This window comes from Macrobrachium rosenbergii, chromosome 48 (assembly GCF_040412425.1).
Source record: "Macrobrachium rosenbergii isolate ZJJX-2024 chromosome 48, ASM4041242v1, whole genome shotgun sequence".
Classification (NCBI taxonomy): Eukaryota; Metazoa; Arthropoda; class Malacostraca; order Decapoda; family Palaemonidae; genus Macrobrachium; species Macrobrachium rosenbergii.
In genome coordinates this window covers 74497437-74512529 of record NC_089788.1, presented here as the reverse complement: position 1 = coordinate 74512529, position 15093 = coordinate 74497437, and the positions used below count along the sequence as shown (strand labels likewise).

General features: G+C 35.6%; 1 protein-coding gene across 1 annotated transcript in view; it reads right to left on the bottom strand.

The window, feature by feature from the left end:
* Positions 1 to 2352: 2352 nt before the first annotated feature.
* The window catches only part of LOC136831144 (ionotropic receptor 93a-like), a 28708-nt gene continuing 15967 nt past the window's right edge, over positions 2353 to 15093 (bottom strand). The window contains exons 4-11 of the mRNA XM_067091098.1: positions 14855 to 14983; positions 12384 to 12558; positions 11312 to 11551; positions 10699 to 10964; positions 10456 to 10593; positions 9404 to 9590; positions 8545 to 8943; positions 2353 to 4882 (exon numbers count right to left, since the gene is read on the bottom strand). Of these exons, the coding sequence (XP_066947199.1) occupies positions 8626 to 8943; positions 9404 to 9590; positions 10456 to 10593; positions 10699 to 10964; positions 11312 to 11551; positions 12384 to 12558; positions 14855 to 14983 (1453 nt within the window). The 3' untranslated portion in view covers positions 2353 to 4882; positions 8545 to 8625. The remainder of the gene's footprint in view (positions 4883 to 8544; positions 8944 to 9403; positions 9591 to 10455; positions 10594 to 10698; positions 10965 to 11311; positions 11552 to 12383; positions 12559 to 14854; positions 14984 to 15093) is intronic.

Genomic DNA, 15093 nt, shown 5'->3' with positions numbered 1-15093 from the left:
GCAAAGGAAAAAAACTGCATCCTCCATTGTTTTTGTGAAATTAGGAATAGATCTTCTTCGGTTTTCCTGATGTCTGAGCGAATATATAGGAAAATCGCCTCCAAGAAAAGTTTTTCTTGAAACATGAACTTATGTTCAACTGAATACATCGAAGAATTAAAATTAAATATTTATTTAATGTAATAATTTTCAGTGATCTTTTGCATATTTGTTAGGCAACGAATATTGGGCTTACTATGCAAGCTTTAGAAAAGTGCTTGTTTCCTGTAATTCGACTTGATACATTTACATAACACTTTGGTTACTGTGGGATCAAACTCATCTTCTTCAAGTAAGCTACCTAGAGATCACTGAAATGCATGCAGCTTCAAGTCAGCCTACCTGAGAATTAAACCAACCATGAAAAGTTGTTAATTTTTTTCACCAGATGAATGACCTCTGAAGGGCTGCGCCTCTTTTTTTTTTTTTTTTTTAGATGATGATGCACAATTTTCAGCTGGCTGTGGAAACTTGGCCTCAAAGTAAAAAACTCTTTTTATTTCGAGTCTTTTACATTAACATTCATTAAGCTAGGCAGCAGGGGAGACCCTGGTATGTTTTATTCAATTAAAGTGCATGTTAATAGGAAAAAGGGATATTTATTTGGAACAGTTTCCGAGACTCTAGATGTTGGATGTGATGAGTTGGCTAAAAATCTAGTTTTCTGTATAAAAACGAAATCCTGTCTCCATCACAGGGTAATAGCTATGGACTGTAGACAGTATTAAGTTTTCTAATATAAATTTAATCTATCTTAACCTTAAAATATCAAGATAAGCAGTAAAATTGCATGTATACCTTTATGAGAATACGTTGTCTTAAACAAATCATTTTACAAATAATTAAGCATCACTACTTGAAACATGTGAAAAATTTGCTTGCATTTTGTTTACTTGTGTTTATGCTTGTCCTCAGCAGTTCAAATGACATGAGATTTTGAAAACGTGCTTTTTTTTATATTGTTCTTACTGAGTTTGTATATTAAATTTTTTTCATCTTCATTCATCTCTTCTCTGCTTACCTGTTTCCTACTTTTCACAAATTCCGTTCCCTTCTGCAGGCGTTGCTTTGTAAGTTACTGATCTTTTAGACTGTTCTTCGCTGGTGATTCCATAATAATGATAATAACTGTTCTCACATGTGTTTTGAAGTTCACTGCATTAAATCACGTAAACTGATTTTGTTTTCGGGTAACATTCTCCCTACAATCTTACTTCACTGTGTCTTTGGCGATACTGACGTTAGGAAGACTGGGCGTGGCTATGTCGCTGAAGTCACTGTCGCCAAAGTAAATTATTACCCGAGGAAATAAAAACAATCCTAAAGTTCCTGTGATTACCAAGATTACCTGGGGTTACCTTAAATGTAAACAATGCAACAGGATGCCATGTTTTTGGCAAATTTCTTGTTAATCTGATTACGTTTGATGTTACTACACCTTATAAATGTATTGATGTGTTATGTAGCTCACTGAAACAATTAATTATGCCATTTTTTCGTACTTATGTCCAATACGCATTGCTGTTATTTGTAGCTCATGCTGGGCTTTTGCCCAGGGTTCTGCTGTCTAGGCCCTAGTGTATGTGCTACGCCTATTGTTACTTCCCTGTCTGTGTAGTTCGCATTTTAAGCAGATGTGAGAAAGTGCTTAAATTCAGGGTAGGAGTATATAGCAGGTTCAATTAAAAGTTTACTCCTGCTTTACATGCCAGGGCCTAACCTTACCACACCCTAACCTGTTTTTGTCAATTGCTAAAATAGCTCCAGCACATTGGAAGTTATTCTGTAGCAAGTGTCCCAAGCTTAGCCTAAACTGAACTATCTCTGATTTGTTAATCAATTTGTTTCTATTGACATGGAATTCATTTCACTTCTTCATTACCTTGCTTATTTGTTCTTCATTAGCCATAAAACAAAGGTAACTTTTTTTGCATGAGCCTCTAATGGATACAGTTTTAAAGTCTTCTTGTACTTTTAAAGAAAATTAATATTCAGAAATGGCCAGTAATTCCACAGGGAAATTTAGAGCTATTTTATGTAGATGATTAGTCACAAGATGTTTAATCAAAAGCACAAAATAACAGCAATCCAAATAAACCCAATAGTCCATAAAGTACAGGACTCTGTTTCCTTATTCAGGTATCTTTTGCAAATATGGTAGTTACTTATTTAAAAACAAAATATTTCAATAGACACTTAATATCTTCAGTCTGAACTCAAGATTTTTTTAGGGCTGACACCAGCTATAGAATATTTGTTCTGAACATCATACCATACTAAATTTTGTCAGTCTTAAAAATAATATAAATTATATAATGTTGCAATTGCAAATTTATTATGAAAACATTTACGCAAACCATATAATAAAAAAAAATGAGAATACAGACCAGTAAATACATACATAGTCACTAGTTTTACTGCAGAATGGTTTCTGAAACAGGAAATACACAAAAATCCCACAAATGATAAATAACATATGGTTTCCTAGAGATGGTCTTTCAGTATCTCAAACAGCATTCATTTTACCAGAATCTTTAAAGAAAAAATATGTATTTGTGCAATGATAATTTCACACACTCTGAGATCTGCTAAAAAATGCTGTGATACTAGACAATTGTCTTGTAGATAGGTTTTAATAGTAGTATTTCCTACAACACTGATATCCTTTGGCTGTGATAAATGTTACCATGGCTAATTTGACAAGCCACCTCCATCCAGATGACATGATTTCACAAGTACATTATCTGTACTGGCCCTTCAAACTACTTTTCTCAAGACAGGTAAACAAAATTCAGAATAGTCAACCTTTCCAGACAAAGACAATGATGGGGTATATAACCCTTGCACATTAATATCTTTTGCATCCTATCCTCTTGACCTTATAAGGGGTAGCCTACTTTCTACATTGTGCCAAGTGCAGAAAAAGCAAGAAGCAACGACTTGCCAATATCATACAACAAGCAAATGATTAATTTCCCAACAGGTGCAATACTTAAAAACTGAATACAGTACATTTTTTTTTTTACACTGGATGGTTTAAACTGTAAAGGTTCTCCATTACACAGACATTATGTCTCACTGGTCAAATTAAGTATGTACATTTTTTTGGCAAGTTAAAAGCAGACAGTAAAAGAATGGGTTGTAATTGACATTATGTTATATTACTGTATCACCACTTCTTAGGCTTAGCTGGTAATTAGTTAAAGAGTTAGCCAGCCTTATGTAAGCACAGGCCCTTCTAATATGGCAGTCAGGAAGTGACAATAATGGGACATGGATAACATCATATATTCTATGATCTTCCTGCCCTTTAAATAAAAAGACAATAGACTCTGACAAGTTTAAATACTACGCAACTGCTAACAAATGATATTGGCAGCAGCAGCAGCCAAACTTTCAGTCTTGGACAGTCATTTCAAAATTTGGCATGTTGAACTATAAGCTTTTATTCTCCATTACCTATAAAGTTATTCTAAAATGAGAATAAAATATCATAAAATATATAAATTACCTGACTGTAGATGTTTTCATGTGAAATGACAATGCATAACATTTTTATTCATTTTGTTCATATAACAAAATTTTGGTAGAGACAAACCCAAACAGATGACTTTCCTTTCTTTCCATGCAAAATGGAAAATTATGTCGAAGCAGAAATATCTAGAGACAATTTACAATATTCAATAGTGGGATTTATAACCAGAAATGTAAGATGCCACAGATTTGCATCATTAGAGAACAGAAACATTCAGATAACTGTGGATTTGGTGGTCATAAACAGTACTTAAAATACAGGGCATTCAAACTTAATTCCGACAACTACAGAAATAAATTATTATACAGTGAGGGAAGGTATAGTAAAAAAAAAAAAAAAAATTACAGTACTGTATAACATCTAAAACATATTCTTCTCAAGGAACCCTCTTTATGGAAAATACAACACTAATGCATTACTTCGGGTTATGTTGAATAACACCATCACTGGAAATCATTAATGACCAGCTCCTAATTCCCTTAAAGAATGGATGGCTTAGGCCAAAGTTAACTAAAAAGACTGAAGGGAAATGATTGCCTAACTTAATGCATTACAGTCATGGGTTTCCACATATATGCACATACAAACAAAACCTGACATTTGTTCCAAAGTTTTGGTATGGCAAAAGCATTGACTAAAAAGCTTATATATATATGCAGTGGTGGTGAAAAAAATAGAGAATATGAAAGTTAATTTCACTCTGATATTTACTGTTAAGTTTTCAGACTTTTTTTCTTACATCAATCATAAAGAGAAACGATAAGTTTTTGCTTTTACAGTTTTGTTCACCTTGGCACATTATCAGTCTGGCATAGTTATTTTACTGATTTGTTCCTAGGATTAAGAGTGAGGTTTTATAATGTAAAATGTATTGACTTTTGACAACGGATGTTGAACGTAAAAGAAAAAAATATAAAGGGTACTGCTATTCATTCAGCCAAATCTGATAAATTACAAATTGGAAAGCAGGTGAGACTGAGCCTTTTGATAAATCCATAAGTGTAAATAACCTTTTGCAAGACCAAGATGGTCTTAGTAAATTCTTAATCAACTGGTCCTTCTAAGTAATGAAAATAATTGGTTCTTGTAAGGCAATGGTTTAAATTTCATATACATATGCCTGCATACAATTTAAAAAACATACTTTCAGAAATAAAACAATCACTGACAACATATCAATTAAACAAGGTACAGTAATTGCACTGAAGCTTGAAGCCTGCCCTTGAAACTTCCTTGATAGTGACAGCTGCAGCAAACATTCAAATATGACATGTGAGTGACATATGTTTTTGAGTGCCTTCCCATTACCTGAAATGAGAACAAAAATATTAGATACATATTTTACAATAAATACTTAAATCTAACCCTCATTGCTAATGGCACTTCCAAACTAGGCTAGTTAATGCTCAGAAATAGAGAAAATCCCAGCCAATGAAAACTTGTTAGTATTCACTACTCCGAACTATCTTAAATTCCCATTATTATTAATCAGCGCAACACCAGTTTATGTGTATAAATCAACTAACACCATTATTATTATTATTACTATAGGCTATAATTCATTCAAATAAGGTGATAATCTGAGTAGTGAAATTTAAAAAGATGAACAATCAGGTGGGGAAAAATCCAGCTGGGGCCACTTACCTATACACCTGAAGCTATGTACTGCCTGACCAAAGGGCAAGAGAAAATAAAAAAGCTCTTTTTCTCGCCTTGCATCCTAATCCAGGACAAAAACTAAAAATTTCTCACCAACTTTCTATTATATAATTTTCAATGTTTCATAACTTATCTAAAACCTAACTCTGAACTTGCACTTTTATGACATTAGCTACCAACAGACAGGTAATGCAACTAGCTTATCCCATGGCAACGCAACCTAACCTAACGTTGGCCTTTGGCTAGCCTGCAGCATGCCTGCTTTAGTCATCACAGACATAGTATGGGCATAGTCCAAATTCAGGATTTCAAGAAAAACAATTTTTATCTTAAAAGGAATTTTATCAATTATTTGAATTTGGACTGCTGTTGATTTTACCCAAATGTGGCAAAATTGATACAAAACACTTATTAAATTAATATGAAGGTTAAACTTTACTTTAATGTGCAAATCAATAAAAGGAAGCAGAGTAGCCTACTACCAGAGAGGCACAGTTGGAAACCTTAAAATTGTTATCTGACAGATAATAGATTGTACACTTGACAGTCAGTCTCAGTGCCTAGGAACGATGGATTATTTAGGTTATATGGCGAGACCTTTTTGGTATAATTCACATTGATCATAACAAGAGGCTTTGGATGTATCCTGTACTTAGAACTGCCACGCATTTTAGTTGAAGTTGAATATAGAATTTAGGCCAAAGGCCAAGCACTGGGACCTATGAGGTCATTCAGTGCTGAAATGGAAATTGACAGTAAAAGTTTAAAAGGTGTAACAGGAGGAAAACCTCGCAGTTGCACTATGAATCAGTTGTTACGAGAGTGTGGAAAGTAAGATGGAAGAAAGAAAATATGGAAGGAGGTACAGTAAAAAACGAAAAGAGGGTTGCAGTTACGGGCCGAAGGGTTGTAGCTATACGCCGCATGATGAGGTGTACTGATGGTGCTACCCCCCTACAGGGCATTCATTTTATTAAAGCTTAAAGTAGGCCTAGTCCACTGGAAAGGGGGTTAACAGTAAGGCCTCAGGTTAGGCAGATCATAACTTCCAAGGCTAAATTAAGATGTATTCCTATGCCTTCCTCTATGATTAATGGCTTATTTCAGGTCAGGTGTGTAGGGTCCAAGTTGGGAGCAGAAAGCCCCATGCCAGCAAGGTACAGCAACTAGGCTAAGTTAAGTTAGGATGCAACCCTGCAATTCATGAGTTTCCTACTGCGATTTTCTAAAAATTATCAGTTTATTTCCGATTTAAAAGTAACATTTATAAGCACAGCCTATGAAAGTTTAAATTGTTTAAGTTAAATATAAAATATTGTGTTACAAGGCACTGTAGCCTATTTAGGACTGAGATTTTCTAGGCCTTTCATGGAGGACTTTCTTTACAGTTTATAGGCAGAGGGCCTAAAAATACAATGTATAAAGGTCCATCTGACGTAGGAAAAACAACAGATTCTTCCTTATTAGCTATAATCTACCCTGACATCGCTTCTTAATTAATACGGACATTTCTAATTCGTGTTACCTAATTCTGCAGCTTGGTTTTCCTTGTCCTTTAATATCTGTTATGCTGTTTCCTCTCTTCCTCAATTTATTCACAGTTCAAGTTTTCGTAGTGTATAATTGTATTTTCCTTTCATTGTGTCATTTCTGTTCCAGCATATTTCTTCTAACAGTCATCATCATTTCTGGTTCTCTTTTCACTAATAATTTATCTGTATACAGTTGTCCTTTTCTCTCACATAATCATCCATTTTTTAACTTTCTTTTATACGATATTCCTGGTAATCTTGTCTTTCATATCCTTATTAAAGTTTGCTTAGTATTTTGCCTCATTTCCATATTATTACGTATGTACTTCGTACATAGCCTACATTGGTAAAGATAGCACGGATTACCACAGTTCCCTAAGTTTTAATTCCTATTTCTGGGTGCAAATCTCCTACTTTCCTTTATTTCCATATTTCACAATTTTGTGAGTCATGATTTTAACTTTTTTTTTGTTTACTTAATTCATGGTCACCTTTCTCAGTTTACAATTCTTTGGGCATTATTTGTAAGTTCCTCATTGGTTCCTAAGGGTTCCTAAGCATTCACTCCACATTCCACAAACACAGTTGCAGAGCTTTTTTTCAATTTGATACAGTTTTACATTATACCCTTTCTCTTTCATACTGTTTATTACATTTTTTTCACTGAATACCCTTGTCTTTTACTATTTTAAACGTCTTTAGTTTTACTTTATTTAATAGTATATCAAACTGTTTATTTATTTAGGTATATACTATAGACAGATGTATTTTTAATACTGACTATAAGATAGCATAGATTGAAAAATTCCATTCAATCAGGTGCAAATACCATATCACTAAGTATAATGACATCACCAAATTGAGGTCAATATTTTGTTTAAGACTAACTGAAACTCAACTGGGAAGTATTCTTCTTAATGTAACACCAAATAGGCATACAAAGTACAAATTCAATACTAAAATATTGCTCAGGATGTAATATATATATATATATATATATATATATATATATATATATATATATATATATATATATATATATATATATATATATATATATATATATATATATATATATATATATAAGAGAGAGAGAGAGAGAGAGAGAGAGAGAGAGAGAGAGAGAGAGAGAGAAAAAAGTTAAGTATAGGCTACCTTAGTTTAACCAGACCACTAAGCTGATTAACAGCTCTCCTAGGGCTGGCCCGAAGGATTAGATTTATTTTACGTGGCTAAGAACCAATTGGTTACCTAGCAACGGGACCTACAGCTTATTGTGGAATCTGAACCACATTATAACGAGAAATGAATTTCTATCACCAGAAATAAATTCCTCTAATTCTTCATTGGCCGGTCGGAGAATTGAAAGCGGGGCCAGCAGAGTGCTAACTGAGAACGGTACCCACCTGTCCAATGAGGAACTAAAATAGGTAGATAGATGGATAGATAGATATAAAATTGCTAGCCTTATGCCCCTGTGGATGCTCAAGGGCATTATTTGACAATGTTGTCTTGCTTTTCCCTTACTGGTGACCCATCCTAGCATAGACGAGACCAAGTGTGTGTGTTTCTGTCTGTCTTGGAGAACCATTTTGAAAAAAATTAAAATTCATAACTTTCTGTTATGCAACATAACATCAAGGCTCCAGATACGTAGTATTATGGGCCGTTATGAGAACTACTATTTTACAGAGGGTAATTAGCGATTATAATTTGTTAATCATTGATGAAATACTGAATATTTGAATGCTTGAGTATGATAATAAGTAAATGACATACCTAACGGCAGCATTCCTAGTAATAATTCATCCACAAGCCAACACATAAACATGGGCTGGTCAACAGTGTTGTATTTCGAGCCTAAAACAATTTCTCCATATTTTGTCCTCTCACCCTAACCCATGTTCCCTTGGCAGACGAATACCAAGCGTTGAAGCTCTCAGCCAAAAAGGACAGGCCCGCTAAGACCATGCCGAGGGCCAAGAGCATCAGAGGCCCCTGGAAGTGGACAGGGTTGAGAGCTCTGGGTTCCATGCCCTTAGTGGCCTCTGCAGGGAAATCGCCCGTCCAGCTTTCCAGTCGGGCGCCTGCTTCCAGCTTCTGCCTCCTGCGGCTCTGCCGGCCAACTCTCTTGGCCTCTTCCAGCCAGTCTTCCATCCACTTGTTGTAGATGCCTCCCTGGGGGAGATGGTGGTTGATGGGGTTAGGTTACGGCGAGTGAAATCTACTTTTTTCCTTCTATGGGTGATTACAACATAACTAAGCCTGAACGGATTCAAAAATGGAATTATACCTTGCACTGACCAATATTATGAAGGGTCTTGCGCCACTAATCATCATAGTATTCCAGGAAGATTAATAAGATTTACCATGCTTGCCGAATATGATGCATATCGTATCCAGAAATAAAGATCGAAAATCTCACAAGTAAACAAACAAAGAAAAGCATCTTGTCATCAGCAAAGGTCATCAAAGGGAAATTTAAAATTCCATTATATTCATCCTCTTCCGGAATGCATTCCAGGGAATTTTTTCCTCCATTATTATGTTTTTTTTTTTTAAGACAGATCGGTTTTCATACTAAAATATTTTTATATAAAACTGTCAATAAAAATTAGACCAACTTATTCCTTCTCACCTCAATCAGAGCCAAGATGACGAAATCGAAGTCTTCTTTGTAAGGGGCGTCGTGGGGTATGGGCCAAGCGTTGAAGACGGGCATGATGCCTTCCCTGCCCAGGTAGAGAGGAGACGTCCCATCGGCATCCGTGTATCGCTCTGCAACTTCGTACTGAAGGAAACGAAGGGAGCCGAAGTGCGGGTATCTGAGCCAAGAAAGATGGTGGCAATGTATTCTTCCTTTCAATCTAGTGTCAGGCTACAAGATGCTTAGACTTCCTTTTTGTTTTCTCTTTTTCTTGAAATCTATAACCTGTATTTCAGGGGTACGATTAACTATATCATGCTGAAATTAGGACAGTTATATTGGCTGCTAGTAATCTTAGCTCACGTACATAACACCAAATAAATAGGAGAAAATTATCTTTCATTTTTTAAAATCTTTTTAAAGTACTCAGACAACTCCTGATGTAATCAACTTAAAACCTGAAAATAGAATTAAATTCCCTCCACGATGACTCTTAAGACACCAAGGAGGTCAGCCCTACAGAAGATTCTAATTTCAATAATTATTTTTCGATAATAATCTTATTTCTTGTCGTAGCTTTGTCCCACTCAGGACTGTGTCACTGTGCATGACATGGCAGCTGATAACTCTTAGCGCACAGTGAATCAGCAAGTGATTTGGAATCGAATGACTTAAAATAAAAGAAACTACAGTGGATCGCAGCATCCTTCTCCTTCTTCTTCTTATTTGTATTAGGATGTTACTTATAGTTACCTAGAAGTCTTTGGAGAATGAAATGGTATGAGAAACAATACCCTGAAATAACATTCTTATGAAAAAATATAATTGATAAAAATTATAAATGAAAATAATTATCAGATAACGAAGACCAAAAAAAGACAGGAAAATTAAAATAAAGATGAAAAAGAACGAAAGTGAATTTTTTTAAATGAAATTATTAAAAATGACAAGATTGAAAATAAATATGCAGGTAAAAAATAAGTATCAAGTAATGAGAACAAAACTAACTCGGAATTCATAACATTCTAAAATACTTTTCTTACTTCTTCTGCAGTGTGAGTCTGAGGCCCTCTTCGATCTCATACCCCAATTCCATCTTGTTGCCCAGGGCTCTCATCGACTCCGTTTCCGAGTTCCTCAGGATTTCCCGAAGGGGAGTTCCGAAACTGGGCATCGTTGCCCTGCGGGAGGAGGTAAAAATCTACTGTGAAATGTGAGGACGAGTTAGCCATGCCACATTTCACCATATAAAAGGCCTAGAATTTATAATATGGAAAGGGACGTACCTCTGGACAATTTTCACCAATTCCTCTAAGGTCTCTGGCCTCGGTGGGTATCTAGGCGCGACAAGAAAAGCCATCAAATTCCCCTTGTAAACTGTACCCACGATGAAAGCAAACATCAGCCAAATTAGCAACAGGACTTTGGTCGACGCTGTCTCTGGCAAACGGTTGCTTAACGCCTGACCCAAGAGTGTCCCCAGTACGTCCAGGATGACAAGTTCGGCAGAGAGTCTCTTGAGATCTTGTAGCTTCTCGGAGCCTCTGATGACCTGAGAAGAAGAAATTTATTTTCATAAGTCAAATAGACTATAAATCCTTTTTCTGATCAAAGTCAGCTGACATAAAAAGCGATTTAATTACAGAGTAGAAGAGTCTGAACTAGGCATACTGTAGTTCAGTCTGTGAATCCACTGTTTGGTCAAAGTCAGCTGACTTTAGAAGTGATTTATTTACGCTGAGTCAAAGAGTGTAGTCTGGGCCTACTGTTCTTCAGTCTATAAATCCATTCTGATAGAAATCAGCCAACATAAAAAGCGATTTATTCACAAAGTCAAAGTTTGGACTAGGCCCACTGTTCTTCAGTCTATAAATCCATTTTCTGATCACTCTGACCTACCCCAATCAGTCCTAAGCAGACTATCACAGACGCTCCCAGGACGCACAGCCACACTTCGTTAGTTAATGGATAGTACAGACTCTGCCACTGAGACTCAGGAACCGGTTTAGCCATGACGAAGACGACGTTGATGTCATGTTCGTAAGTCCTCATGAAATCGAATCTCTTCAGCCTTGAGTGGTACACGGCGTGTATGATTGGTGAAAGCCAGGCTTCACGATCGACTACCCTTTGAACTACCTGCGAAGACGTCTAGAATCAGACTTAAAGGTCTGTAATCATTAGACGTTCTGTAATAGCAATGATACTGTCAAAACGTTAAATAGCTACACCTGCGAAGACGTCTAGAACTAGACTTGTTAGACTGCAATCATTACACAGTCTTGCATAACAATACCTGTAAATACGTTTAGAATTAAATTTAATTAGACCCAGTAGGCTGTAATTTCTGGACAATCTGTAATAGTAATGATTTTGTTAAGACGTTATGTAACTATAATTGTGGAGACGTCTAGAATTAGACTTCATTAGACTTGAGAGGCTGTAATCATTGGACAATCTCTAACAGCAGTGGTTTGGTCAAACCGTTGCGTAACTGTAATTACAAATAACTCCAAACACTCCAAAGATAAGATCATGATTACGGTACATTACAGTAACTCGAACGGTATAAGATCTTGTTAAGAAGAAATACTAAAAGATCGGGAAGATTTGGAACATATAAATAACTGGATTTAAAGACAAAATTAAGCAAATTGCCACTTCAAAAACTGATAGACTTATAATACAGGCTAGGTTGTGAGGTGGAGAATACCGTACATTAAAAGACTGAGAAATATTACTCTCCTCACTTAATCCCAAGATGAAACCTTCAAAAGGTGGAGAATACTGTACATAAGCTTATAAATAGAATTCTCCTCACCTCGTCCCAAGATGAAACTTTCAAAAGGTGGAGAATACTCTACAATGTTAGGCCGATAAACAGCATTCTCCTCACTTAATCCCAAGACGAGACCTTCAAATGGTAGAGAATATCGTACATTCAAAGGCTAATAGATCTTATTCCCCTCACCTCATCCCAGGTCGTGACGTTCAGAGCCCTCGCGGTGAAGTTGAGGGTCGACTGCATGGCATCCAACATCAGTTTGTCAGAGCCTGAGTAGATAACGTCGCCTTTGGAGTTCGTCTCTTCCATCCAGTAAGGCTTGTAAGGCAGTGCGCTGATGTTGACGGTGGCGCCGTACAAGCTGTTAAGAGGATTTCTGTTATCTCTCTCTCTCTCTCTCTCAGCATACATTGACCGTAGTACTAGACTATGCTGCATCCAATATCGTGGTTCTAGCATATTCCAATACTGACCATTTCTCACTATTTTTGAAAATCTGAATACTCAAATTTTTTCGGACGATTTTCAATATAACAGTGCCCCCTTCAAAAGACTAATTTTCTGTTTATACCGTCAAGAATTTAAGCATACTGTCAGACAAGGAAGCCGTTCCAATAATTTAGGACCCGGGTGATATTTTAGTTATCAGGTATTTACTGATTATAAATGCATAATTAACCACTGATTCTTCATTTCGTTGCTTGTATGTTACAGGCATCATTACCTGTAATTTTTTTTTTTTTGAAATTACAACTGAGTAATTAACTGGAGAATTTTTACTGTTGGTCTTTTGTTTCTGAATAATATAAATATATGTATGTATATATATACACATTTACATATGAGCTTGATGGCACGTGCTACACTGCGCTGGAACCCGGCGCTGCCCATCAAGTCTCCCCTACCCTCCCAATCCCCTACCTACCCTGCCCCCACCCAGGGTGGACAAACAGGTTTACAAGAGGAGGGTGGATGTGTCATGTCCCCTACTATCCCAATCCCCTACCCGTCCCCACCCAGGGCGGACAAACAGGTTTGCAAGAGGAGGGTGGATGTATCATGTCTCCCCTACCATCCCAATCCCCTACTTGCCCCGCCCCCACCCAGGGCGGACAAACAGGTTTGCAAGAGGAGGGTGGATGTGTCATGTCTCTCCTACCCTCCCAATCCCCTGCATACCCCGCCCCCACCCGGGGATGACAAACAAGAAAGATCCACTCAGGATTTTATTATTATAGAACATAATATATATATTTATATATAATATAAACAAATATATATATATATATATATATATATATATATATATATATATATATATATATATATATATATATATATATATATAAATTTCTGACTCACATCAGGATCAACCCAGGTCTTTCAATTGAAAGGCAAGGGCGCTGCCCACTAGGCCAAACAAGTGTACAAGAAGTTGGAAATTGATAGCAACTGCACCCAAGGAATTACTTGGGCAAGACCTGGGTTCGATCCTGATGTGAGTCAGAAATTTATTTCTGTTCCACACGTGATTGTGTGTTGATTATATATATATATATATATATATATATATATATATATATATATATATATATATATATATATATATATATACATACACACATATACATATAATGCACTTTGCTCAGCAACACCTGTCGAAAGATATATCCACGATTACTAAAGTCTTAAATCCATTGTTTCTCTAGAATATATAAAATCCCATGAGTGCATCTTTCCATTAGAGAAAAAGTACACAGTAAACATATCCAGCTCTTGGAAGCAGGTAAACATATTTCATATCATTGCTTTCTCTGCTGCGAGAAGAAATATTATATATATGTTTGCGATACCTTTTCGCTAAATATATCGCTGACCAGAATCATATAATCATATAAAACATGATATGGATATTGATTTAATTTTAATTTTGAATCTGAAGGCCATAAAGCGTTGTGTAATTACGATTCAAATCATTCGCTCATGCTAGAAAAGGTGTTAAAAAATATATATATGTATACACACACACACACACACACACACACACATATATATATATATATATATATATATATATATATATATATATATATATATATATATATATATATATATAATTAAATTATGTTTCCTTTCCTGGAAGTGGAAAAACATAATATAAAATTTAATCTAATTCAACTTTGAATTTGAAGAGTATAAAGTGTTTTATATTAATAATGTAAACCATTCACTTATGCTAGGTATATTAAACATGATTTAATTTAAAGGAAGGGAATGGAATATAATGTGTTATTTTCTCGACTATTTCTTCTGGAGTAGTACTGTGAATTATGCTGAAATATATAATTACTTGTGAGTTGGCGTTATTCCAGTGAATATATAAATAATATTCACTGTGAAATGGACCCATTTTTTTAGACTGCAAAAGTATGACAGATAACGGAAGGGTTGACGGAAATAGAGCAGTGTGAGAGAGAAGTCCTTTATACCTTAAAAATTTCCTTGAAAAATAATATTCTTGCAAATAAATACAAACTATTTTTTTATTAAGAAATAAAAAAATATTTTAGACAACGGAAGAATACTTTACTCTGCGAAATCAAGACAGATAAAAGAAGCGTAGGTAGGAGAAGAGCATTGTGGTAGGGTTGTCTTACTTGGAGAATTTTTTGGGGAGAAGAGACCGGCCCTCTTGCAAGAACAGACCCCGAGACAGGTGCCAGTGGCCTAATGTGATCCATCGCCCACCGGAGGCGGTGAAAGGCATATAGTAGTACAGGTTCCATCTGAAATAGGTTGGGGTTATGTATAAATAGCTTTTCCAGGCGCCATATTCTTTATTTATCTCTGATATATCATGTAAGAATTCGTAATCCCGAGATTCTTGAAGAAAAGA